General features: G+C 37.4%; 7 protein-coding genes across 7 annotated transcripts; 4 read left to right on the forward strand and 3 right to left on the reverse strand.

Annotated features, from left to right (window-relative positions):
- Positions 1–7964: 7964 nt before the first annotated feature.
- On the forward strand, positions 7965–10728 carry FPOAC1_003738 (uncharacterized protein; the record flags this gene model as incomplete). The annotated part of the gene is made up of 2 exons (XM_044848293.1): positions 7965–8270; positions 8323–10728. 2 exons carry the CDS (start codon positions 7965–7967, stop codon positions 10726–10728), a joined length of 2712 nt encoding a protein of 903 aa, XP_044714209.1.
- Positions 10729–12430: 1702 nt separating this feature from the next.
- Positions 12431–13734, forward strand: FPOAC1_003739 (uncharacterized protein; the record flags this gene model as incomplete). The annotated part of the gene is made up of 6 exons (XM_044848294.1): positions 12431–12554; positions 12707–12868; positions 12921–13331; positions 13391–13498; positions 13557–13612; positions 13678–13734. 6 exons carry the CDS (start codon positions 12431–12433, stop codon positions 13732–13734), a joined length of 918 nt encoding a protein of 305 aa, XP_044714210.1.
- A 645-nt stretch (positions 13735–14379) lies between these two features.
- FPOAC1_003740 (uncharacterized protein) lies at positions 14380–16301 on the reverse strand (the record flags this gene model as incomplete). The annotated part of the gene is made up of 6 exons (XM_044848295.1): positions 14380–14634; positions 14704–14766; positions 14822–15006; positions 15124–15638; positions 15725–15809; positions 15881–16301. 6 exons carry the CDS (start codon positions 16299–16301, stop codon positions 14380–14382), a joined length of 1524 nt encoding a protein of 507 aa, XP_044714211.1.
- A 439-nt stretch (positions 16302–16740) lies between these two features.
- On the forward strand, positions 16741–17840 carry FPOAC1_003741 (uncharacterized protein; the record flags this gene model as incomplete). The annotated part of the gene is made up of 2 exons (XM_044848296.1): positions 16741–17651; positions 17711–17840. The coding sequence occupies 2 exons, from the start codon at positions 16741–16743 to the stop codon at positions 17838–17840; spliced, it is 1041 nt and encodes a 346-aa protein (XP_044714212.1).
- Positions 17841–18131: 291 nt separating this feature from the next.
- FPOAC1_003742 (uncharacterized protein) lies at positions 18132–20921 on the reverse strand (the record flags this gene model as incomplete). Its single annotated transcript, XM_044848297.1, has 3 exons — positions 18132–19230; positions 19298–20513; positions 20594–20921. 3 exons carry the CDS (start codon positions 20919–20921, stop codon positions 18132–18134), a joined length of 2643 nt encoding a protein of 880 aa, XP_044714213.1.
- A 619-nt stretch (positions 20922–21540) lies between these two features.
- FPOAC1_003743 (uncharacterized protein) lies at positions 21541–22875 on the reverse strand (the record flags this gene model as incomplete). The annotated part of the gene is made up of 1 exon (XM_044848298.1): positions 21541–22875. The coding sequence occupies one exon, from the start codon at positions 22873–22875 to the stop codon at positions 21541–21543; it is 1335 nt and encodes a 444-aa protein (XP_044714214.1).
- Positions 22876–23483: 608 nt separating this feature from the next.
- FPOAC1_003744 (uncharacterized protein) lies at positions 23484–27804 on the forward strand (the record flags this gene model as incomplete). The annotated part of the gene is made up of 3 exons (XM_044848299.1): positions 23484–27152; positions 27206–27369; positions 27426–27804. The coding sequence occupies 3 exons, from the start codon at positions 23484–23486 to the stop codon at positions 27802–27804; spliced, it is 4212 nt and encodes a 1403-aa protein (XP_044714215.1).
- Positions 27805–27812: the final 8 nt, after the last annotated feature.

Genomic DNA, 27812 nt, shown 5'->3' on the forward strand with positions numbered 1-27812 from the left:
TAAAAGTAATATATATTTATTACTTTATTATTACTTTAATATTATTAACCTTATAAATAATTTTCTCTATAAAGTATAATACTTATTAAGCTAATAATTAGCTTTATATATTAATAAGAACTCTATTTATTCTTTATAATAACTTTATTATTAACTTATTATAATAGCTTTTTACTATTAATATACTTATCTTATAGAATTTAATAAATCTTTAAAGTAATTCCTTTTAATATATTAATAATAATAATATCTTTATTAATTTAAAAGATTATAAATAGAAATATCTTAAAGATATTATAAATTATTTATAATATATTTATAATAATTTTAGCTAATTTATATTCCTTTTTTATTTAAAATATAATTAAAGTATATATTATTAATTAAGCTATATTAATATATTTAGCTTATAGTAATCTCTTTAAGAATATAATATAAGCTAAATATAATACTTATATTATAATTATTTATATTAATATAAAGTCTATTTACTATTTAAATTTAATTACCTTAAAGTAGCTTAAGGCTATTTTTAATATTATAAATTTAATATAGTATTATATTAAACTTAATTAAGCTTATTAAGGTAATAAGCTTATTTATAGCCTTTTTACTTATATTTTCTTTAGTATAATTAATATTAATTTACTAGAGCTTAAGATTAATCTTATTAAGTTATTAATAAAATTAACTTTTTTTACTATAAAGAGGCTATAATAAGCTATTTTTATTATATTTAATAAAAAGTATAAAGATAAAATACTTAAGATAATTACTTTTTTTAATAATAATAATAATAATTAAAATATTAATAATATTATTATTATAAATAATAATAATAATAATAATAATAATAATATTTAAGATAATAATATTTAAATAGTAAATAATATTAAAGATAATATAGAATTTCTTAATTAATTATTAATAAAATTAAATTAAATAATCTATATATTTTTAATATAAAAGTTTAATTTATATTAATTTAACTAGTTTAATATAGCTTTTTTTAAATCTTAGATAAAGACTTTCTTATTTATATTAATTATTACCCTTATTTTATTATTAAGCTTTCTAAGGAAATAAAAATCTATTTAAGCTTTAAGTATATAATAAACTTAATATAATTACTAGACTTTCTTCTTAATATACTTTATAATATATTCTTTTAAGAATAACTTTAATCTTATTATATAATTATTATAAATTACTTAAGAGATTTATTATTCTTTAAAATAGATTTATATTATATTTTAAAATTATTTAAAGTTATTATTCTTTTAATATAATTAATTAATTCTTATAAAGGCACTTTATATCCTTTTTACTTAATTAAATATTAATAAATTTATTTATAACTTTAGTTTTTTTATTAAGTATATTTAATTTATTTTATTACCTATTTATCTTTACTATTTACTAGTATAATAAAAGATTAAATATTATTATTTTATTAACCTAGAAAGAGATTATTAATTACCCTCTTTAAAAGATTAATATAAAATTAAAAATATATTTTACTAAGGATATTAAGTTTTATTATATAATTACTTAGTATTTTTATAATTATATATTTATATTATTACTAATTAAGCTTTTTAAATAATTAAATAGATTTAATATTTATAAGTTTTAATTATACTTTATTATTTATAGAGAATCTCTTAGTAAAATATTTATATTAATTTATAATATCTTCTTAATATTATTAAGTAATAATAGCTTATATTTAAATAAGTTTAAATACTTATTATAATTTAATTATAAATTATTAAGTATTAAACTCTTTATAATCTTATAGCTTAAAATCTATATTTTTATTTATTAAAAAAAGGAATATATAATAACTATATATAATAAAGAAAAGGCTTATACTTAAGGAAATATATTTATAGCTATTTAATAATAATTATACTATAAGTAAAAAGCTTAATTAATTATCTTAAGAATAATTAATATAAATTTATAAGATTACTTATATTTCTTAATTTAATTATTTAAAATTACTATTTATTTATAAGTAATATATAGTATTAAGTTATTATTTAATCTTTATTAATTTATAAAAAGAACTTTAAAATTTCTTAATTTAATTTATATCTTTATTATTAATAATTAAAATAAATATATTATAGAATCTATAATAATAGCTAAGAAATTACTATATATACTCTTTAGCTTTTATATTAAGTATAGCTTTTAATATAATAGTTTTTATTAATTAATTTTAAATAATTTATAAGTATTAATTTTATTAATCTCTTAAGGCTAAAAAACTAATAATAAAGTTTATTATAAATTTACTATAAAGTTATTAAGGAATTAATAGTAATTTTAATAATCTTTATTTTACTTCTCTTTAAATATAACTTTAATTATAAATATTATAATTCTTAATAAAGTAATAATATAACTATATAAACCTAGGCTAGTATTAATATTATTATACTTAAGCTTAAGTAATATTATATTTTAAATAATCTCTTAAAATTAAATTATATTTTTATTAAATAATATAAGTTTATAATTAATCTATAATACTCTTATAATTATTACTATTACTTTTAAATACCTAGAGATATCTTTAATAATAAAAATATCTTTTTTTATTAATTTTATATTTTATAATTTAAATTTATAATTTTAATTTTATAAAGAAATACTAAGCTTATTACTTAATAGCTACTTATATACTTAGATATACTATATTTATATATACTATCTTATTCTATAGATATTAAAGATTAAAGTCTTTTAGAAAAGTATTTTATTAATTAAGTTTAATAATTACTAGCTTATCTTAAGAGTATAATTTAATTAAAATAAAGCTTTTATTTAGTATTTTATTTAATATTTTATTTAGTCTTAAGTTTAATTCCCTAGAGATTAATATTAATTTATTTTAATTTTCCTTAAGAATTTCTTTATTTATTTTTATTATTAATACTTATTTTTTATATTTTTAAATATACTTATTATTTATCTCTTAAGGTTAATTTTATTTTTTATAACTTAAAGTATTAAGTATTATAATATTTTTATTTATTTAATAAATAAATTAAAAAGAGAATTTTAATAGCTTTTTTACTTAATAAACTTATTATTTTAATAGATTTTATTTTATTATAAAGTACTTTAAGTTTTTATAATCTATAAAGATTATATAAAGTTTAATATTATATAGTTTTACTTTTTATACTTTTAAATAATATATTATAATTAATATTTCTTTATTATAAATTAAATAATTATATTTAATAAGGAAAAGTTACTATAAAATATATATAATTAAATAAATAATTCCCTATTTATTTTTTTTATAAAAATACTTTACTTATAGTAAACTTAAAATTATTTAATTTAATAAAAATAAATTATTAAGGATTTTATCTTATTAATATAAAGGCTTTAATAAAATAATATTTTAATTCTTGAAATATAGTATTTTTATTATTTATTTATATAAATAGTATACTCTTTTTAATAAGTTTTATAAGAAAAATTACTATTATAAAGAAATTTAAAATAAATATATAGTAATAATTTATAAAGCCTAAAAAACTTTAAACTCTTTTAATTAATATAAATATAGCCTATTTATAAATAGCTTATTATTTCTTTAAGTTATAAAATACTATTTTTCTTATTTTAATAATAAACCTTAAGTATTTAATCTCTTTAATAATAAACTTATATTTTTTTAAGTCTAAATATAATTTAACTTTTAATAAAGATTATAATATTTCTTTTATTTTTATTATATAGTCTTTTAAATTTCTTAATAAGTAAATTAAAATATTATTAATATAAACTATTATAAATCTATTTAAATATTTTTATAATATTAAATTAATAAATCTTTAAAATATAATAAAAATATTATTAAATTTAAATAAATATATAAACTATTTAAATAAATTAAAATAAGTCTTAAAAGCTATTTAATCTTTTTACTGTTTTATTATTTATATTTTATAAAATATTATAATAATATTAAGCTTAATAAATTATTTAACTCTTAAAAGGTTTTATAGTATCTTTATAATTAAAAATAAAAAGTAATAATCTTACTATATAATTATATTAAAGGTATAATAATTATAATAAAATCTTAATCTATTTCTTAATTTCTTAATAAATAGTATAAAGGCTATTATAATTAAGCTATTAGCTTAAATAAACTCTTTATTAAAGAGATTAATTAATATTTTTTATAATATAAATAGTTCTTTTCTTAATATAGAGTATAATAGCCTTTAAGAGAAAAAAAGGTTATTTTTATTCTTATTTTTTATAAAATTAATTTTATAGTTTATTTTTAATTAATAGGAAAATAGCTATAATACTTTTATATTATTAAAGAGATATTAGAACTTTTTATAAATCTCTTAAGGTAATTTTTTCTTTAAGTTAATTAAAGTTTTCTTTATAAATATCTTTTTAATATTTTAAAGATTAATAATATTAATAAAGTTAATAAGCTTATATTAAGTTTTTAAGTTAATTCTTTAAAAAAAGATTTTAATTCTTAATAAATTAATTTAATAGCTTATTTTTTTTTACTATTAGCTTATTTTTTCTTATTATAGCTTTCTATAGATTTATTTAATATATATTATAAATATAAAGATTAAAAAAAAAGCTAATTTTTTAATTTAGCTTATAGAATTATATTTTATTATTATAAAAAGAATTAAAATATTTATAATATTATAATAAATTTATAATTAATATAATATAATAATTATTTAGTTTTATTTTATTTAAAGTTTCCTTAAAAATATATTTCTTTTTAATTTATTAATAATATAAATATAAATAATTTAATTATAATTATTAATTTCTAGTTAAAAGTAAATAATACTTTTTAATATAATTTTTTAATTATTCTTAATAAAGCTATAAAATTATTACTTTTATTTATTAATATATAAAAAATAAAAATTATAAATAAATTAAGAATTAATTAATAAGTATATATTATATCTTAAGTCTATTAAAGCTTCTTAAGCTTTATTATTAATTTAATATAATATTATAGCTAAAGCGCTAAATATTTATTTCTTTTATAATTCTTAATCTCTATTTTTTATCTTTATAAGCTTTAATACCTATTTTTATATTAAAGCTATTTATTTCTTAAGTAATATTCTTTATTCTCTTTAAATTCTTTATAATAAAGACTTTATTAAGTTATAATATTATTATTAAGTTTACTTTATAAAGACTTTTTAATATATATTATATTAATGTAACGGGGTTCGAACCCACGACCTTCGAGGGGTCTTCGGCTATACGTCGGGACCCGCTCTAGGGGGATTCATCTGAAAATCTCGCAGTCCCTTAGGGAAGGGGACAAGCTTTAGTCTTGCATCAATACAGGTCCTACCTTCAAGAATCTACCTAGCTACCTCTAAGTCCTATTACAATTAATTTATTATTATTACTATTTCTTAAGGTAAATAATAATTAAATATTTATTTAAATTATATTTAAAGTAATATCTTTAGCTTTATTTTATTAGCTTTTTCTTTAAATTATAATAATCTTAAGGATTAATTATAATATAGTTTATTTTTACTATTTAAGTATTATTATCCTTATTAATTACTAGCTTTTTAATAAATTAAATATAATCTCTTAATTAAAATAGTATTTTCCCTTTTTAATAAAAAGTTTTATTCTTTCTTTAGGCTTAATTTAGCTTTTAAGCTATAATCTATATTTTATTAAGCTATTAATTTATATTATTTATAGAGAAATTAATAGTAATTAATTAATTAATTAGCTATTTATTTAAGGCATTTTATAAGAATATAATTTTAAAAAAGTTATTCTATATATTCCTTTTAATATTAGCTATAATACTCTTAAACTAAGGGAAAAAGATTAAAAAAGACTTATTTTTACCTTAATAAAAAGTAAATAGCTTAATTATAGCTTATCTCTTAAGGTTAAAATCTAAATTAATTTAATTTAAATAAGTTATAAAGACTTTAAAATTAAAATTATAATAACTTTTTTATAAATAAAAGGTTTAAATTACTTATTAAGGCTTAATATTTAAATATTAATTAATTAAATACTATATATTTTATAGCCTTTTAAAAAAGATATAATTAATTTTAAGCTTATTATATATTTATTATACTTATATAATATATTTATTATATTTTCTTAAGTATTTTTATAAAAAAAAAATAATTTTTTATAAAGAATTTAAGTATTTATTAAAGTTAATATTAAAGATATAAAAAGGTTTTCTATAGAGATAAGTATTTCCTTAAGGAAAATAAGTAATAAGATTATAGCTTATATATTTTAAATTTATATTTATAATCTATTTATTTATTCCTAAAGAGGGTTTAATTTTTTATATAATTAATATTAAAACTAATTAATAAGTTAATATTATAATTCTATAAATATTTATTATAACTTTAATAAGTTTTCTTAAGTTTTTTTTTATTTCTTTATTAATTTATTATTACTTTTTAATAAGATTATTTTAGTATATAGATTAAGTCTTAAATAATATAAAGGGCTAAGTTTTAATAGGTTATTATATAAAAAGGAGGCCTTATATTAAGCTATTTAAAACTAAAGAAAAAAAAAATTAAGTTATAATAAAGTTATTATAAAAAAACTCTATTATTATATAAGTATATAAACTATTAAATAAAAGGTTACTTAATTAATAAAGGTAAATTAAATTTAGCTATAGTAATATAAGCTATTATAATATAGATTAATTCTTTAAATATAATATAGCTATTAATAATTATAATATTTTTAATTATATAATTAATTATTAAATTAATAAATTAAAATTTAAATTTTTATTATATAAAATTTTTTTTTTTGTAAAGTTTTTTATAAAATAAAATATAATAATAATATTAATATATTAAAAAATAAAGTATTTTAAATAAAATTATTTTTTAATTTTTAAAATAATTTTTAATAAAAAAATAAATTATTAATAATTTATAAAATATTTAATAAAAATAATATTATTTTATAAAAAATTTATTAAATTAAAATTTATTATATTAAAAAATTTATAAAATTAAAAAATTAAAAAAAGTTTTTTAAAAAAAAAAAAAATTATAATTAATATTATAGCTTTTAATATAATAAAATTATTTTATCTTTAAATTATAATAGAAATTTTATATAATCTCTTAAGCAGTAGCTTTAGACTTAGTAGAATAGTTAGTTACTGTATTATATAGGCGTGGGCTTACTAATCATAGTATTCCCTCAATATCCCCGATGTCCATTCCCAACCCACCTACCCAGTCCCCGGGGTTGCGAAACATAGCGGAATGACTTCTATTAAAAATCGCCGGTCTCGCCCTTAAATCCTTCCGCTGGTTTTCAATATGTCCCTAGCCAGTTCGGGTAATGAGCCAAGGCTAGTTGGTATTTATCACCTCCCTTGCGTCCAGCTGATAATGCAAACCGTTTATTGTCAGTAGTGGCGTCCGTCTCAAATATGATGGATCAATCCGCCCAGCTACTCAAAACTCATGAATGTCTCACTAGCTTTGACGTCTGTCTAGAACCAGAGTCATTGTCATGTCATGGTTTGATATTGCAGTAGGGTTAGCTAAGACATTCGCCCTTGCCAATGTTCAGCGACAACAATTAAAGTTTGACATGAGTTAGACCCGGAAATTATTGGTCGCCTCTGGAATTCAGGCAATTCCCTTCACAATCCGCATTTTGGAGGTTTTGGTCCGCATACTCATCAAAGAAAGCTCCCCAGTTCCCAGCCTTGAATTGGCAGACGGCAGTCCTCCGCTGTCTTCAAAGTTACCAGGATCCAACAAAATAACTGTTCCATAAGTTTTAGCTTTATCCGTCTCTCTAATTCAAGTGACTTTTACCTTCTTGACTCATTTTGGAGCATTGTTTCTCAATCAGCATCATTTTGCAACCACGAAACTCGATACAAAGAGATGAATTTACCACTATCGAGAATAGTTTCCATCGTTGTGGCCATCCTCTTCCTGGTTGCCGTCTCCTTCAAGACCTTTCTACCGGGTGACGACCCCTACCGCTGTCGCGCTGTTCAAAAAACCGGCCGTTGGATCGATCTACCAGATGAACAAGGGAATCGGTATCCTTTCCGTCAATGGCAACCAGATGGGTGCATCCTTCATGAATATGATTCAGCTGATATCCGTCAATGTACCGAAGGTCGTCGTATAGTCGTCGTGGGTGACTCGACCTCCCGACACGTTGCCTATGCCTTCGGTCGATTGGTACATTAATCCTGGACGTGACATTGTCTACGGCACTAATGGAAATTTCTAGATCAACAGGAAACAGCATGAGCATGACAAAAACCAATCGTCTTTCCCGAATCTACGAGACAATGTCAATTTGACGTACGATGGCCAGATGATCCAGCGCCTGTCCAACGTTTGGCTCGGCAGTCACGGACATCCACTCCAAGAAAAAGGAGGCTTTGTACAAAATCTCGACGTATACGCCGATGAGAAGATGGACCCGCCAGCTATCAAAGATCAACAAGGACCTGCTATAATCTATGTGGCTGCCGGTGTTTGGTACACGAATCACAAAGGAAACACCACCAGACGTGTCCCATGGCACACTCGTTTTCACATATACAGGAACCGATTCAATCACCTGTCCAGGTTTATCAACCACAATACGCCAGATCAAGACCCATTCACCGCCCCCATGCATCCACAAGACGGCATTGGCAACCAGATCTTTTACGGTCCTCCTTCAGGACCTTGTTATCAGGGCAACGAAACGAAAGATATCAAGTCCAGTGCTAGACGACAAGGAGAGGTTGCAGATATTCATAATTGGCTACACGACACAGAGGACAAAAGGAAAATTCCTCTCCTATGGTCAATTGTTGGAGTCACCTTGAACCAAAACAAAACATGGATTGACCCTATGACGAAAGCAATGCATGTGATTGATCAGGTTTCTGAGGCTCGGGCTAACATTATCCTCAATCTGAGATGCAACGCCAAACTCGATCGCATCCAAGGGTATCACCACACTGGAACTTGTTGTACAGATTACGGCGTCAACCAAAACCGCATCATCATTGCTATTAGTATTGTCTATTTATCTGCATGCCTCATATGCGAGATCCTTGACCTTTTATCTGTAAAGGAAACTCAATGGCCTTTGCTCAACATGCAAGTAGGATCTTTCATTCTGGTTTTGCTCATGTGCTATTTTTCCGATCGTACACAGATGATGGCCAAGAGTAGCAAGCTTTGGGAGGTAGATGGTTTTGCTATCCTCTGTGCCGTCTGCTTCGTTGCTCTGCTTGTCACAATTCGGCGGACGGGACCCAAATCCCCAAAGCACCTATCTTCACCACAAGACGAGACGTCTGAAACGCTACCCCCAGAGGATTGCCCTCTCGAAACAGAAGTATTTTCAACAGGAAATGGGACATATGAAAAGCTACTTCCGGAGGACGGCCCTGCAGATGACGAAGAGAACTACCAGCAAGATGAACCATTTCTTTCTCGCAAACAGACCGAAGAATGGAAGGGATGGATGCAATGCTTCATTGTCATTTACCAATGGACTGGAGCTGACCAAGGACCTATTTCCGTCTATATTCTTTTTCGCCTATGTATCGCTGCATACATGTTCCAGACAGGTTATGGTCACACACATTACTTCATCCGTACCGGCGACTTTTCGTTCAAGCGAGTAATAACTACTCTACTACGATTGAATACTCTGAGCTGCGCTTTGACGTATTTAATGAAGACAGATTACATGTTCTATTGCGCTGCACCACTTGCCTCATTCTGGTTCCTCGTCATCTACGCGACCATGGCGATTGGGAAACAGTACAATGATGATTCACAAGCGGTGATAGCCAAAGTATGTATATCTGGTATTGTCGTCTCTGCAATATTTGCAACTCCCCTCATGAGGTGGATGTTCGAACTCTTTGAGATCATATTCAACATTCAGTGGAGCGCTGATCAGTGGATGTACCACGCCACTCTCGATATGTACATTGTATATATCGGTATGGGAACTGCTATCGTCAATCAGAGAATGAGTAGCACTCAAATCATCTTGAGTCTTCGCTTGGTTCTTGCGCTAGCTGGTCTGTTCGCGTTATTTTGCTATTTCAGCAAGACTTCATCATTGAGTGTCAGCTCGTACGACTCTATACACCCTTACGTCTCCTGCATCCCAGTCCTAGGGTACATTGTATTACGCAACGCCTCGACGTATACTCGGAACTATCACTCCAAGGCAATGGCTTGGTTAGGTCGCCACTCGTTAGAGATATCTATCCTCCAGTCTCACATTCTGCTTGCTGCTGACCGAAACGGGGTGCTTTCCATCGATGGTCTTTTTGGAGATGGCACAGTTTTGGGCGATCGATGGAGAACTCTGCTTATTGTAGTCCCAATCTTCCTTTGGACATGTTACACTACAAGGTCTGCGACAGTTTATATCATCGAGTTGATGTTGAAAGAAAGGTCAGAAGAGGATGACCTCGACGAACCTGCTTTCAAGTATCTCAAGAAGCTTGGTATATCGCACATATCGTATCCTGGGCTGCGGCTGGTCTGCATTGTACTGACAATGTGGCTGATCAATCTGCTCAGTCCGTTGAAGCAGAATATTTCTCTTCCGTCGGGGACGCATGATATTAGCGTATTGCCTATGCCAGAAACTGCACTGGATCATCCTTTCTAGTATATATAGGAGGCTTTTGGACATCAATCCTGAACTTAATGGGAATCTATAATAACGCGGTTTCCGGAGGTGGCAAACGTTATTTTATCGAGTGTAACTAGAACACCTTGAGTGCATCGTATCATTCTTTGGCAACGAGAAATCAATGAGGGGGGTATATAATTCAGTACGATTATTGTATCTTGATTTTTACTGAGCCATTATCCTTATAGAGTGCTTCTCGTAGGAATTGAAGACCTTATGAGCAACTTTCATCCTGCCAATGTCGTCTTTTTACTTGAGAGCTGAATGGGTTGCCTTAAAGCGGGATTAAGAAATGATCTGATTGGACAGAATTGTTTTAAGTTGAAATGAAACGTTGTTCGAATGGAGCGGTCCGTGCTATCGATAACCGCCAATCATTATCCTATTTTGGATCTGAACCTTTCCTAATTGAGTCTTGCCCACTTTACAGCCCGAAATTCCAGTCCGCAATCCGAAGTTTGCTTAATAGAGAAAAACGTTGTGTGCAGGGTAGCTTCGTTTCAACAGAAGATAATTAAAGGAACTCATGTCCTCGGATCAATTTAATGTGGATTTCGATGCCGAGACGAGGACTTGGCATTTGGAAATAAAAGGATATAAAATCCTCAAGTAGCTTCTGATTGCTGCATAAAATACCGATTTCCTTTGTTTAACTTAAGTACTAGGCCGGTTTTAACGGGAGGAGAAATAAGCAATATAAATTGCATGCACAATCCATAACATTAAAAAGGCTCCTTCCGTATAAATATTATCTTATGTAAGATTCTCTTGAGAAATTCAAGGTGCCCTTAACATTCCGATTAAACCCTGGGCCCGTTGAGTAGAGATCAAATTGGAACATAGACCGAGTAGTGAGCTTGTTGGGAAATGGCACATCCTTCAACCACATCCCCTGTCATGATAGCTAGTGGCGATCCTAGTCAACCATCTGAGGCCAGACCCACGGAGCACATTACCTGAGGTATTTCGTTTGTAGCAACCTGAAAAGCATAGGGCTGTGTCAAATGCCTGAAGTCCAGCTAGCCACGTGGATTGGTCTTGCCTATACCTGCAACAACTCGATACAGCCGATATTGGCAGTGGTCGAGCAGGGAATAATGACTGATTGCCATATCCATCGATAGACAGGTGTAAATAGACTCTTTGCATGTAATAAATCTAACAAAATATACTATTATTTGAATATTATTTGAAGATGTCCGAGGCGTAAGTCCCGAAGTATACATTAAAAATCAACAAAATATACTAGTTGATAGTCTCCCTTTGCTTTTGATTAATGCCTATCTTTCGGCATGGCCGATGAGAGCCTCCAGTTTCAACAGCGGCGTCTCTTGATTGGGTATCATACGGCAAAATGTTTGAGGCCCTCAGTATTGTGTAACCGTAAGCCTTATCAATATAGCCTGATCTCCGTCTTGGCACTTCAAATTACCAACATTCTGAAAATCAGGCTGCAGCCTGAATATTGGGCATCCGAGCACGTCAAGTCCTGCAGATCTACTATACCAGCTGATCATATCATGCACTGCAGCTGTGGAGCAGTAGTGCATGAAGAAGGATGTTTTTTTACCTTTAAAATACCCAGCCTCTATAACGGAGAAAGGATTCAGATTGCTGCCATACCAGAATCGTTGCTCATCACTTTACTCTTTGGGTCTTCGACCCCCCAAACTTTACCATGAAGATGTTCAAGATTGGACTCCGGTTGATGGTTGGAAATGTCTTCAACGTCACTGGCTCCGTCATTGGTTGGCTCAAAAGAGCATCAAGCAGTGTTTCACGAGGGCTGAACAGAGTAAAACGTATGTTTAAGCGGCGCATGGACAAGGCAAGTACTATTAGTACTCTTCTCGATTGAAATAACAAGAATTAATTTTGTTTTAGCGAGTCGATCACCATCAGGAACCAAAAACCAAAGAAGAGTTTATTGCAGCCGCCAAACAGGAACTTATAGGTACTGCGGTAGAGAACTTTTTCAAAGATCGCCCTGACTTCATTGAGAAACTCGCAGCGAAAGCAGCAGCTATTCGTGACAGTGAAGAGCGTTCTATCTGTGAAGAGGGGCTCTTTGGCAAAACGTCTCAGGTGACATTGCATCAACAGGTTCTCTATTGTGGTAAGAACCACAGCCCAATTATAAACATTTGTTACTGATACTTGTTACACAGATGACAGCGGCTCCATGAAAGATGGAAGATCGGGTGAAAATCGCTGGACCGCTCAAAACGAGTTGATCAACCGCATAGCTTGCGTATCCACCCGTATTCTACCTGAAGGAGAGGGTATCTATCTACGATACATAAATAAGGACATTCCAGAGACTTATAGTCTCCAACTTGACGAAATCCCCAATATCATCAAATCATTCCAGCCCTCAGGTTATACAGCTATTGGCACAAATTTGAGGACCAAGATTCTGGAGCCTCTGGTTTATCACAAGCTCCCTAATGGCCTCACTCGACCTCTACTCGTTACTGTTATTACCGATGGGGCCCCTACGCATGAAAGTCGGTCCGCTTTCGCTGAGGCTATTGCAGAATGTGGCAACATGCTAGTGAAGAATGGTCTTCCACGTGAAAGTAAGTGCCATGATCCCCATTCAGTCTTGCATGCAATAGCTTACGCGCATTAACCATAGGTGTCAAGTTTTTGATCGGACAAGTTGGCACGGCAAGTGCAGCAACAGCTTTTCTCCAGGAGCTACGCAAAAACCCCGACATTGAGGACGTGGTTTTCGTAACTAAAGGTAAGGAAAAAAACAATTCGTAATGTAGGGAATGTACAAAATGCTGACAATTATGAAGAGAATTTAGATGCCGGATATGCGCAATGGGAGAGAAGGGCTGATTTGGATCGATGGGTAAGTATAATCTGACGCTTCCGTAATGACAGTTTACAGATGACTTGACTAACAAATCCTCTTAGGGGTCGGTGGTCCAGCGGTTAGTGGTCACCGGGCTTAGCCAACGGCTTATCCTCTAAGCCAAAGGTAATAGGTTTAAATCCTATAACTCCTAATTTTACTAGCTATTAGAGGAGGAAAAGAGGTTCTTAATTAGGTATATATTAACTAAGCTAGCCCTAATTAAGAAGCCTACTATAGATAATCCTAGGGAGGGTTTTTAAGGGGCTTTTATTATATATCTTACTATATTAAGGAAGGTTTTAATTTACTAGGATAATTTTCTTTACTTAAAATAGCCCTAGATTTCCCTTACCTTAGTAGCTAGCTTGCCTACTAGCTAGAATACCTAAGAGCAGGGTTAATAAAAGCTCAATTACATATAAAAAAAAACAAATCCTCTTATAGTTGATTAAGACCTTGTATGGACCCATCATGCAAAGCGAGAGTTAAAGGGGCTGTAGTGATTCCGACGTGGATGAGGGAGTGTCGGGTTATATGACTTCTTCTAGACGCGAAGGGGGATTGAAGAAAGTTTAGGTAGTGAAGACAGGGTTCATCATGTTGTTACGGAAGACTTGGTGTTGGTTTTAATTATTTAATCAATGGATTGCTATTTCCGCACTTTAAAGTATGTCACTGCACGCCTCGGTCTTAGAAGTTCTTGTCAGCATGAGTCCACGCGATATGAATACTCAGAGCCTTACATAAAACTTGTTGGACAATTATCGCTCGACACCATTTGCTCTCATCCTTGCTCTCCAGTCCTGACCACAGCTCCATTCCAGCCAAGCAGCTAGAACACACCCTAAGCCCGCCATGCCAAATATGGTAAAGGTCCATCCGACACCCATAGCATCTATAAATATCTGAACAAGAGCAGTGCTCCCACCAGCGAGAAATGCTCGCACAATGCTATTTGCTGCTTGCGCTGACGATGGTGACTTTGGGTGAATATCTACCAGTAGTGTCCCACTCATCTATAAAGTAAAATTAGTTCAGGCCCTGCAAGACTAGTTCTGGGTTGGTTGAACATGGCAAGATCTTACGTTGAAAATAATAGCGGTAGAGAATCCTATAAGAAAGTGAAGCACCAAAGGAACTGCCATGTGCTATACGTAGGTTAGTTAGGTTTTAACTCGACAACGTTCCACACGTGGCACTCACTACTTGAAAATGCATTGACCAGCCATAGCCGATCAAAGAAATAGTCCCAACGCCGATAAGATACCAGGTGCTCCGAAACCTGGCTTTTTCTATCGGGAAGCTGTCAAGATCATCACCGGCCCTGACATCGATGTGGATATCATGCTTCCTCGCTATTACACGATAGTCATGATCCAAAAGACGACCTTGAGCAATATCTCGTTAGCTCCAAATACTTGTTCACGATGACGCGACTATAGGAAACGTGTTTGACAAATTACAATATTAGAAGAGATCTTGAAACAGAATATATTATAACTTACCGGCGCCATATGCCCCTAGACAAGATCCTATTCCGGATGGAAGGTATATCAAACCCAATTGTAGCCCCGATACACCATACACACTGATGAACAGCGTCGACGTGGAGGCCTGTAGAGCGCTCAGGTTCATATAGAAGATCCCGAATATCAAGGTGATCAACACAGTGTCCTTAGCCCATAGCAGCTTCAAGCTATCTAATGGATTTAGTGACCTGAGGATGCTACCAGTGGACTCTTCGTTCGAGGCAATGGGTTCGTTTCTGTATCCTTCGCTTTTTTCATTGGAAAATGATCGTATTGAATTTTGGAGATATGACAAGACAGTTCGTCGTAGACCAGAGACTCGACCAGAGCCATCACCGACAATTGATCGAGCTGTCTCTGGTAGGAACATAGTTAACATTAGAAGACAGGTTCCAGAGAGAATGGCGAGGAACAAGAAAATCCAACGCCAGCTCAGATAGCTAGAAAGCGCAGCCCCTATGATTGGGCCAACTGCCGTCGCAATGTTAGGACTAAAGTTGTGTAAGTATAAATCTCGTGGAACTTTGGAATACTCCAGGAGGACAACAGATATGCATGTCGCGGGTCTGTTACGTACCCCAACACCATAATAGAAACAAAGGAGCCACGTTCAGATGGAGGAGCAATGTCGGATACAATACCATATCCGAGTGCAATTGTAGCTTTGAAAGTCAGTAAGTTTCAAACTGCGAAGGGAATGTGCCAGGTAGGACGTGGACAATTGGCAACGTACCAGCGCTTCCAGCACTCTGTAACATTCTAAGGACAAATAGAGCTGACCAGTCACTCTGAAGTGCCAACCCAATATTCGCCGTACAGTAAGTCGTCATCATGAAGATGTAGACAATCCGGCGTCCAACCTTATCAGCGAGATCTCCGAGAATGGCTGGGGCTAGGCCAGCCACTATCATGTAGGATGTGATAGTTAGGTTAACGCGTGCCACCGAAACATGCAGGCTCTGTGATATATCATCTATTGCTGGGAAGAAGATGAATGAAGAAAGAGGGGAAAAGGTCGCGGCAAGTGATGCGAGACAAAGGATAAACTTGGATTGCGTCCTACCAAATGTCGTATACGAAGAGTGAGGTGCAGTCGTTGTACTTTCGACCGCACCATGCTCTGCTTGTTCTTGTTCAGAGCTATGCAGAAACATCTCTTGTTTTCAAGCAGGCGTTGTGAACCAATATTTCTAGAATTTCTCTTGTCGAGGGAAATAAGTGGAAACTCCTGGTACAAATGAAGCTCTGTCGTCGCACTGGGCATCAGCATATTGAGCTGATTAACCCCTCAATCAATTCTCATTTTACGGTCATAGCTCACTTTGCTGTAAGACCGCGAACAAAGGCGAGCTCGGGCATGCGCCTCTTGACTAATCTTGATTGGTTGGTTATCATCTGAGCAGTTGGTGTTGGTTGCTTTCGCGCCACCAACATCGTAGTTACGATCACTGAGGCCAGCTCAGGTTTGTTGGCTGGTTTCAGAGAAGAACAGTACAAAGAATCCCCCAGAACCTGGTCTTCAGTGATCATTCATCCCTCAACATCCACCATTGTGGTATACATGATTCCTCCCCATACCTGGGCACCACAAAAATGCCATCAAAGACCATCGCAGTTATAGGAGGGTTGGATGCCGATTTGATCATGATTACGAGCCGTATTCCTGATCCTGGTGAGAGTGTACTGGCAAGTCATTTCGAAGAGTCTCTTGGCGGCAAAGGGGCCAACTCAGCGATTGCCACATTCCGAACATGCCACGACAAATTCTCACAAAAGCATGTCTTCCTAGACTTCAAAGGTGCCTCAGGCGACATTGAAGACGCACATTCCGCAAGCCAGTCACACGCGGCAGTAACAAAGCAAGAAATTAACACAGGTTCGGACGCGGAAATTATTCGAGTCAAGATGATCGGCGCAGTCGGTGATGATGAATACGGTGAAAAGTTCATTGCTGAGCTAAGCAAAAACGGCGTCGATGTTTCTGGGATCATAACAGTTCCAGATACACGTTCGAGCATTTGCTTCGTCACGGTCGATGACCTGACGCGCGAGAACCGATGCCTCTTCACACAAGGCGCCACAGCAACCTGGAAGGAAAAGGACTTTCTCAAGCCGGAGCAACTTGGAGGTGGCATTCGACCCGACTTGGTTATTGCTCAAATGGAGATTGACAAGCATGTTGTTGAAACCATGCTGGAAACTGCTGGTAATGCGAGTATTGACTTTTGTCTCAACGCAGCACCTGCAAGCCCGATCGACAAGCATCTCTACCGACATGTGACACATCTGCTCATGAATGAATCAGAGGCAGCTATCATGTCAGGGCGAGATCGAGACGAGGTTAAACAAGACACTTGGCTCACTATTGCCAAAGAATTCTTGAACAGTGGTGTAGCCAATGTGGTAATTACACTCGGGGCTAAGGGAGCATTTTACGCCAACGCCGAGGGAAATGGCCATTGCCCTGCATACGATGTGAAGGTAGAGGACACTACTGGCGCAGGGTAAGTTTTCTGCACGTCAATCAAGTTGAACATGTTTACAGACTTTAATTGTCGATTAGGGACACGTTTACGGGTGCTTACGCCTCGGATTACTTGCGACAAAAGGACAAGGGAACGTGGGATATTAGGAGTGCCGTTGTTCGAGCGAACAAAGCTGCTGCTATCACCATCCAGGGTTTAGGGGCGTAGGATGGAATACCTTGGTCTGATGAGATAGATCGTTTTGATGCCCCCGAGAAGGCCCTTAATCCTGTGCGTTAGAGCTCGCTGGCTGGTTTGGGCAGCGACAGTAATTCATGGGCTTAGACTCGAGTTATTGCAAAACGACCGGGAAGAGCCTGGGGCAATATGAACAATGGTCTTACGACTTGATTTTTTTGGTATTCTTTATGTACTCATAACTGAAAAAGAAGAAAAGGAATTTCTACAACTCTATATGCAATAACTCAGCGATGCCACATGAGAATACGATAAACGATGTTAGGAAGTATCGGGAGTTCGGGCACCAGAACGTCTCAGCAATCGTGTAATTCCATCATGCCCCTGATCGATAGACCAAGACAAAGCTGTCCAACCTTGAGAGTCAGCCGCTTCCACATTTGCTCCATGCCTCAATAACAGCCGCACCACCCTCTCATGTCCTCCTTCGGACGCCAATGAAAGCGGTGTCTGTTGTGAGTCAGACTCCACAGCCTCTATATCGGCACCACATTCAACGAGTAGTTCAACAATATTTTCATAGCCTCGTTCTGCAGCACACGAAAGCGGTGTCCGGTGTGATTTATCTCGTGCGTCGACCCGAACATTTTGGCCAAGAAGAAGCACCACGACCGCTTCCTGGTCTTTCAATACAGCCCATGAGAGTGGAGTCCGCCCTGACCTCGAGTCTGCTAATTCATTGTCTGCACCAGCCTCTAATAGGTGCCGTACTGTATGCACATGACCTCTGGAGGCTGCCCAAGAGAGTGGTGTTCGTTGTGAGTTGTCAGCAGCATTTACGTCTGCTCCACTGTCAAGAAGTATGCGTACCACATTTTGGTGTCCCTTTGAAGCGGCCCATGATAACGATGTACGGCCATAGACCTGGTCAGCTACTTCAATCCGTGCACCATTTTCCAGGAGTAACCGGACAATCGCTTCGTGGCCATTGTATGCTGCCCATAGTAATGGAGTCTGACCATCTTCGTCCGCTAACTCGATGTCTACACCCATGGCTAGCAGTCGCTTGGTTGTGTCAACGTCCCCAAACTGTGCAGCAAACGACAACTCTGTCCGACTTGCTCCGTCTTGTGAATTAACGTCAAAGTCGGTTTTCTGCCATTTTCTGAAATCACTGAGGACTAGATCGTTCTCTGGATATTCATGTAATGCAGGGTCGTGCTCACTCTTCCACGAAGCATATTCTTCGAGCCAATCATCATCGGCTGAATCTTTTGGGGCTTCTGGCTGTGAATAGTCGGGGAAGTCGTCATCCCAGGACATAGTTTGGTCGTTTGCCAATAGAGACGCAATACTTTCACGATCCCAGAAAGACCATGATACGGGAGGCAAGGAAGCAGTCTCCATGTGCTCCCGACCGCTAGGAGGCTGAGCAATTGAGTCTGGGTTCAAAAAGCCTTCTGAAGGAATTGTCGGTGAAAAGTAACGAGTCGTTGTCGATGTCCCTTATCTCCTGGGCAGAAACCTCTAGAGATGGTAGAGCCATTAGAGATAGTGATTTGATATGGCTCGCTACATGAGACACAAGAATATTGTGCATTGCAATCGGCTCTCCCTTGCCTTTTGCGACTTTTTGCGAGAGCTCATCCGGAACTCGTTCACAAAGAGGACATACAAATGGTTCGCGTGGTGCAATTTGTTGCTGCTGAGGAGAACGGGCGTCAAGCTGGGCTTGGGTTGGTAGCTTCTTTCGATTTGGGTGAGACTTAATATCTAGCATATGTTCTCTCCACAGTAATTCGGTCTCAAATGTGACAGGAGGGTCATGGCCAAAATCACAGAACCAGGTCATAGTGTGGACCTTTCGCAACCAATCCTTTGAATGGGCTGCTTCCATGTGCGACTCCCAGTCGCGGCGATGCACGAAGAAGATAAGAGATTCGGAACAATCCGGAAAAAGACAAGCATAGGGTTTAACGTCCTGATCGACATGGCGTCTCCAGCGATTCATGTTATCTTCTTCAGAGCTTTTAACCTCCAACGCCATGAAGCAGAATTGGCATCGAGCGTGAGTCTCTCCGGGATTCACCTTGGGAGGAGGCGGATAAACGAATGAGTCTTGTTCTTCGGTGAAAATATTGCTTACGAGTGTTGTAAGAGCCTTTTTGGGCGGCGAGTGAAGTCGCTCGAGTGAGGGTGCACGAGGATCTGGTAAAGAAGCTTTTGTGAAGCCTGTAATATTTGTCGGATGTGATACTTTTCCGCCCTTGACTCGTTGTATGACGGGTTGTGCGGGGTTCGGGTGATTGTCTTTGTCTTTGTTGCCGAGGGGCGCGAGTTGATGCGGCCGCCTTATAGCGAGCCGCCTCGAATGTTGTTTATTTTGCAATAATATTCGACGTCTGGCAGCTATGCAATCTCCCAATTGCCGACATAGTCCCTTACGGGCGGCAGGGAATCTGTACCGGACCAGTGAGGCAATGTCCTTACGAAAAGCCATATCCTCCTCAGTCAGTATGGTTGTGACCGAGTGGTCGAGTTGTTTCGCAGAAGCCTTTCTAATGGCAATAGCTATTGTATGTAGCCGGTCAAGTGCAGCGTCAATTCCCCGACACGCATGGTCCCATCTTGACAGAAAGACCTGCTGTGCTGGCGTGGGTGCATCGTTCGGGAAGATCATATTACTCTCGGTTTTGGACTCGACTACACGATTGGTATGGCAAGAGTCAGTTGACTAGTCATGAAAGGCTGGATTGTCTTTATAATTGCTTGGTAGAACTTACCACGATGCAGATTCCTTAGAATCATCTCCAACAATTCGGCGACCATTGTAGAAATGTCGGTACGGCCCCGTAGGCTTTGATCCAACGACGATTCCATCAGTGACAGAGCTCCACTATAGTCAATCCAGAATGAGAAACTGGTTTTCAGGCCCAAGAAGTTAAATGTTGTTCGTCCCTGCCTCCCTGCCGTCGTCGTGGTGTCTCCTGGCTCGAGAGATCGCGTGAGGAGTATAGTGTCGTGACTTGCGGTCACACGTTCAAAGCAATCAAGACATTGATGTGTAATGTCAAACAACACTGTGGTTTTATTCCCGTCGGTCGCATTCATGTTTGCGGGCGCTTAGTGCAAGATTGAGCGATATGGGCAGACGTTTGAAGAGTTACAAGTCTTAAATAATCTTTTGATCGGGAGGTGTTTCAATGATCAAAATGCAAGATGCAAGTCGAAATCAGGCTCGGCTACAGGTGGGTAAATACTGCACAGTAACAAAGAATTTCTTTGTCAGACATATGCATCCGAGCTCCCTGCAAGGCAAGCTGAAACCGCCCAGATAGATGGGTGCAGCCTTCAAGTAATGGCATTGGCCTTGTTTGTCCGTGATTTCTTTGACTTGTTTCTTTCAATATTGCCACTAATGTCCGTGACCTCGCCTTGCTGCTACGAATTGCACAATGCACCCAACGAAGGGGGTCGGAAAGTCAGCTCATGTTTGGGGTCCCCAGCCATGGTGGCGCCGCTCTCCTTACATCAGACACGTACAACACCGTCAGGTCGTACAGACACTAGTGTGTGTCAGGTGGGGTCACTTGGCTATGCTCCTGAGTATGGTGACGGCGTTGCTGTGTCGCATCCCGACAACCAGTTGCATGTCTGCCTTAACAGTTGTTAGGCTGAAAAAGCTGAACAATAGTGTGTAACATATACAACATTGATACTATAAACTCCGCTACCGTCTGATACGCCTCAGTATACCCGCGACCTTTCCAAAAAGCTTCCGCAACGTAGCAGGCGCCATCACAGTGTGACCAGCACCAACACTACATCTTTCATCCATTTCTCCTCGAAGAACGTCAATCTGCCTTGGTGATAACAAACCAACCTCTTTACCGTCCAGCATCCTCCCAACACCCAAGACACGCTCAATATTCCCAATCAAGTTGACTGAACCTTCACAAAAGACCACACCCTGAACACAAGGCATCTGTTGTAATCTCCCACAGACTATAAGAACCGGGACAGATTCTGTGGGATTGATAGTTAGGCGTTCGACTCGTATGGCGATGTGGTTGAGGACGAGTTCGAAGATAGTGATGAGTTGGACAAAGATACTTGTGATGGTCAATGCAATTGACGTAGCCAGTGGTTCTGCAGTAACGGTCGGTTGTAGTAATGAAACATCAAATAGATTCTTTGGGTCTTTTAGGAACTGTGACGCTAGACGACATGGACAAAGCAATTCCATTGATTGTGAAGTGTGTAGCATTCCAGGGCAGTGTTGTTCATTGTAGAGCTTTATCAAGACGAGCAAAAACTCTTGAGCAACCTTGATGCTATAATCCACTAGGGTAATATCGTCGGTGAACAATGGACCGTGTTGAGAGATCATCGTGTCAAAATTGATTATTGTTCTGTTGTTCCTTATCGCTTCTAGACGGCTGTGTAGTCCCAGGTTGATTGTGGATAGTTCGGCCATGCAATCCCTAGGTTCGGTGTCGCGTCGGTAGTGTGTAGTTAAAAGCGAGGCGTCATTGCTAATTGCAAATGGGAAAGTCGGAGTTGGAGTAATGTCGGTTCTGTATATCTCCGTGACGATATCCAGATCGTTATAGAATGGAGTACTTGTGTACTCTAGATCGGTTGTCCACGAGCTATCCGACTGATGGAAGATGTCGATGAACCCCACACAACATGATGACGCTTTTACATCTTTTATTGTTGTAGTAGGCTTCTCAGGAGTGTGAAGCGTGGGAAACAAAATCTGAGCTGTATCAAATAGACTCCAATCATCTATGAAGGGATTGTTTGGCTGAACCGAAGCTGGAAATACCGACACGGTCGATTTATTGACAGATTGGCTGGTCGTGGCCGAACGTTTAGCAGGCTGCTTCCGTCGCGGTCGCCCTGGTACTCTCTGTTGTCCTACAGTGCACTCAGCACCCAACATAGCACATTTCGCGCATTTCTCATCCGTCGGTCTGATTCGTTGACATCGAGACTTGCTCTTTCTGCAGAGGTCACAAGAGACGCGTCGCTGGGTCGGATGGAGTACAGAGGCACCCATTCTTAAGACGGGGTATATCGGTAGATGAATGCACAAGTGCGGCAGACACGAGACTTTGGGGGGAAACGACAGAACCAAGTTTCAATGCGGAAAGCCTCTTTTATAAAAACCCTCCGCGGAGGGTTTCGTGCTAGTCTGTTTCGGAGATTGTTGATTAGTATTCCCTCCGCCCCGGCACTTGACATCATCCACTTTTAATAACACGTCCGATCGGGAATGACAGCTGTGATTACGATTGGTTGTCTAAAGACCTCGCATTTAGCTTCGGACCCTAAACAAGTTTAGCTTTTAAGATTGCCGGCAAGGGAACGGACTCCTCGCTCTTGATAACAACGATCTTTTACCATGATGCTGATTCATAATTTAAATCTCTTTATCTCGTTCCGGAGGGTTTTCAAGTGCTTTAGTCAGTAAGAATGATGACGCCTCGAGAGTAGGTAGTGTTGGAATTCTGTGCTGTTGATGTAAATGAAGCAATTGTTTCTCTCTTTTATCCCATCCACCTTTCGTTTATTATCGCTTTTTGACAATCAATTCAATTGTATACAATTCTATTATAATTGTGTCTAATTCTCATTATTTCATTCATTTAATTCTCATCCTGAACAATGAGTATCAATTCATCCACCACCGAACAACCTCCGCCGGATCTCACCGACGACCCCCAAATCGAAAAGACGGGCACAACACAATGGCATCTCACCCCCGAACTTCAAACCATGCGCGATCGCGACGAAGAAATCGGTCAAAAGCCCCGTAAACTCGGCGTAACCTGGCAAAACCTCACCGTCAAAGGTATTGGCAGCGACGCAGCGTTCAACGAAAATGTCATTTCCCAATTCAACCTTTTTCATTCGACTGCGAAGGACACTCCCATGAAGACCATCATTGATGGTTCCTCCGGTTGTGTCAAGCCCGGTGAGATGTTGCTTGTTCTTGGACGGCCTGGGAGTGGATGTACTACACTTTTGAGCGTTCTTGCGAATAACAGACGGGGCTATGAAGAGGTGACCGGCGATGTTCATTACGGTAATATGTCTGATGAAGAAGCCAAGGCTTATCAAGGACAAATCGTCATGAACACCGAAGACGAGATTTTCTTCCCCAGTTTGACAGTTGAAGCAACAGTCGACTTCGCCACGCGGATGAAGGTCCCCTTCCATTTACCCCCTGGTATCAAGACCCGAGAAGAATACGCCCAATTCTACAAAGACTTCCTCCTTCGATCTGTCAACATTTCTCACACAGTACATACCAAAGTCGGCGACGCCTTCATCCGCGGTGTCTCTGGCGGCGAACGCAAACGAGTCTCAATTGTAGAGTGTCTCGCCACAAGAGCCAGTGTGTTTTGCTGGGATAACTCTACTCGCGGACTCGACGCCAGTACTGCACTGGAATGGGTCAGAGCTATTCGAGCCATGACAGACATTCTTGGTCTCACAACGATTGTCACGCTGTACCAGGCTGGAAATGGTATCTATGAGCATTTCGATAAAGTCCTTGTTCTTGATGAAGGGAAGCAGATCTTTTATGGTCCACAGAGAGATGCTGTTCCTTTCATGGAAGACCTCGGCTTTATGAGAGATTCGGGTTCCAACAGAGGGGACTTTCTGACAGGTGTTACTGTCCCTACCGAAAGGCGTGTTGCGCCGGGGTATGAGAACACATTCCCCCGTGATGCAGATGCTGTCCGCGCTGCTTATGATCGGTCGACCATCAAAGCAAGGATGCTTGAAGAATGTCAGGCATACCCCATCAGTACCGAAGCAGCTCAGAACACCACCATCTTCAAAGAGATGGTAGCCCGCGAGAAGCACAAGTTTGTACCCTCCAACTCCCCCACCACCGCCAACCTGGCCATGCAAGTCCACGCAGCTGTCACGAGACAGTATCAAATCATGTGGGGTGATAAATCAACACTCTTCATGAAACAGGGCGCGACTCTGATCCAAGCTTTCCTCGGTGGATCTCTGTTCTACTCTGCACCGGACAACTCAGCTGGTCTCTTCCTCAAAGGAGGTGCTTTGTTCTTCTCCATTCTGTACAATGCCCTGTTAGCCTTGTCGGAAGTTACGGATTCTTTCACTGGAAGACCCATCCTTGCGAAGCATCGATCTTTTGCACTCTATGATCCCGCCGCTGTTTGTATCGCCCAAGTCATTGCTGATTTACCTATTCTGGCTTTCCAAGTCATTCAGTTCGGGCTTGTCCTTTACTTCCTTGTCGGTCTCAAGGCTACAGCCGGTGCGTTCTTTACGTATCTGGCCACCAACTACATCACTGCTTTGACCATGACAGCCTTCTTCCGCTTCATTGGCGCTGCCTTTCCGACTTTTGATGCTGCTACAAAGGTCTCTGGTCTATCCATCGTTGCATTGTTTGTGTACATGGGATACATGATTATCAAGACCGAGATGCATCCTTGGCTATCTTGGATCTTCTGGATCAATCCCATGGCTTATGGTTTTGAAGCCCTTCTTGGAAATGAGTTTCATGATCAAGAAATTCCTTGTGTTGGTCCGTATCTTATCCCCAACGGTCCTGGATATGTCGGTGGAGATGGAGGTCAGGCATGCTCTGGCGTAGGAGGTGCTGAACCTGGCGCAGCATTTGTCACAGGCGATGCTTACCTTTCACACATGTCATTCGATCACAGCCACATCTGGCGCAACTTTGGCATCAACTGCGCCTGGTGGATACTATTCGTTGGCCTCACTATCTTCTTCACATCACGATGGAAGCAAGTGGGCGAAGGTAGTCGCAACCTCCTCATTCCTCGTGAACAACAGCACAAGTCCAAGCATCTTCTTCCCTCCAAGGACAGCGAGACTCCAAGTGAAAAGACGCGTGCTGAGAATGGATCTGGAGCTTCTGATGGTGAAGTTGACACAAACCTCATGCGCAACAAGAGCATTTTCACTTGGAAGAACTTGACATATACTGTTAAAACTTCAGAAGGTGAGCGTGTCCTACTTGATGACGTTCAGGGCTATGTGAAACCTGGCATGCTTGGTGCTTTGATGGGTTCTTCAGGTGCAGGCAAAACAACACTTCTCGACGTCCTCGCACAACGAAAAACGGAGGGATCAATCCACGGATCAGTTTTAGTCGACGGGCGACCTATTCCTGTCTCTTTCCAACGATCAGCTGGGTATGTTGAGCAATTGGATATCCACGAGCCTCTGGCAACCGTTCGTGAAGCACTAGAATTTTCCGCCTTATTACGCCAGTCTCGCGAAGTGCCAGATGAAGAAAAGCTGCGTTATGTTGATACTATCGTCGACCTCTTGGAGCTCAACGATCTCGAACATACACTTGTCGGTCGACCTGGAAACGGCTTGTCAATCGAACAACGAAAACGTCTCACCATTGCAGTTGAATTGGTCGCCAAACCTAGCATTCTCATCTTTCTCGATGAACCGACATCGGGCCTCGATGGACAGGCAGCCTTCAATACAGTCCGGTTTCTTCGCAAGCTTTCAGCCGCTGGACAAGCTGTTCTGGTGACTATTCATCAGCCATCAGCACAGTTATTTGCACAATTCGACACCTTGTTGCTCCTTACCAAAGGAGGAAAGACGGTTTATTTCGGTGAAATTGGTGATAACGCTGCGACCGTGAAGCAGTACTTTGGTCGTCATGGAGCTCCATGCCCCGATGAAGCCAATCCCGCAGAACACATGATCGATGTCGTGTCAGGCGGAGATGGACCGTACAAGGATACAGATTGGAACCAGGTTTGGCTACAGTCACCAGAACGTGACCAGCTCACGAAAGACTTGGACCACATGATCGAAGAAGCTGCATCTCGACCATCACATCTCAAGGACGACGGGAACGAATTCGCTGCTTCAATGTGGACACAAGTCAAGCTTGTAACACACCGAATGAACATTTCCCTCTTCCGAAACACCGAATACATCGACAACAAATTGGCCATGCATATCCTTCTTCCGCTCCTGAATGGGTTCACTTTCTGGCAGATTGGTGATAGTCTTACAGATCTTCAGCAGAATTTGTTTACAGTGTTCAACTTCATTTTCATCGCGCCGGGTATCATTGCACAGTTGCAACCTCTATTTATTGATCTCAGGGATATCTATGAGGCCAGGGAGAAGAAGAGCAAGATGTATCATTGGGCACCGTTTGTTACTGGTCTGATTGTATCAGAGCTTCCTTATTTGCTTATCTGTGCGCTGTTGTATTTTGTTTGTTGGTACTTCACTGCTGGACTTCCTACTGGTGCTGGTCATGCGGGCAGTGTATTCTTTGTTGTGGTAAGTCACTTTCGCCACTGTCATCATTTCGGGTATAGCTAATGATCCACCAGGTTATGTACGAAGGCTTGTATACTGGCATCGGTCAGATGATTGCTGCGTATACTCCCAATGCCGTCTTTGCATCACTGGTCAATCCTCTAGTGATTACCACTCTTGTCTCATTTTGTGGTGTCATGGTACCCTATAGTCAGATTGTACCATTCTGGCGATACTGGTGAGTGCCGAGCCTGATTGCATCAAAGACACGTTTATCTAATTGCAACATTACAGGATGTACTTCATTGACCCCTTCAACTACCTCATGAGTTCGCTCCTTGTATTCACAACCTGGGACAAACCTGTCCACTGCAAACCTGAAGAACTGGCCGTGTTCGACCCTCCTTTCAACATGACTTGCGCCGAGTATCTCTCCGACTACCAGACTGGTATGGGCATGGCTACCAACCTTCTCAATCCGGATGATAGCACCTCTTGTCAAGTTTGTCAATACACATCTGGGGCGGATTATCTTCGATCGCTCAACCTAAAGGAAGGATATTATGGATGGAGGAATGCGGGAATTGTTGTTGTGTTTGTGATTGGTATCTATGGGCTTGTCTACCTCATGATGAAGCTTAGGACCAAGGCTACGAAGAAGGCGGAGTCCTAGAATGGATG

This window comes from Fusarium poae, chromosome 1 (assembly GCF_019609905.1).
Source record: "Fusarium poae strain DAOMC 252244 chromosome 1, whole genome shotgun sequence".
NCBI classification, from domain to species: domain Eukaryota; kingdom Fungi; phylum Ascomycota; class Sordariomycetes; order Hypocreales; family Nectriaceae; genus Fusarium; species Fusarium poae.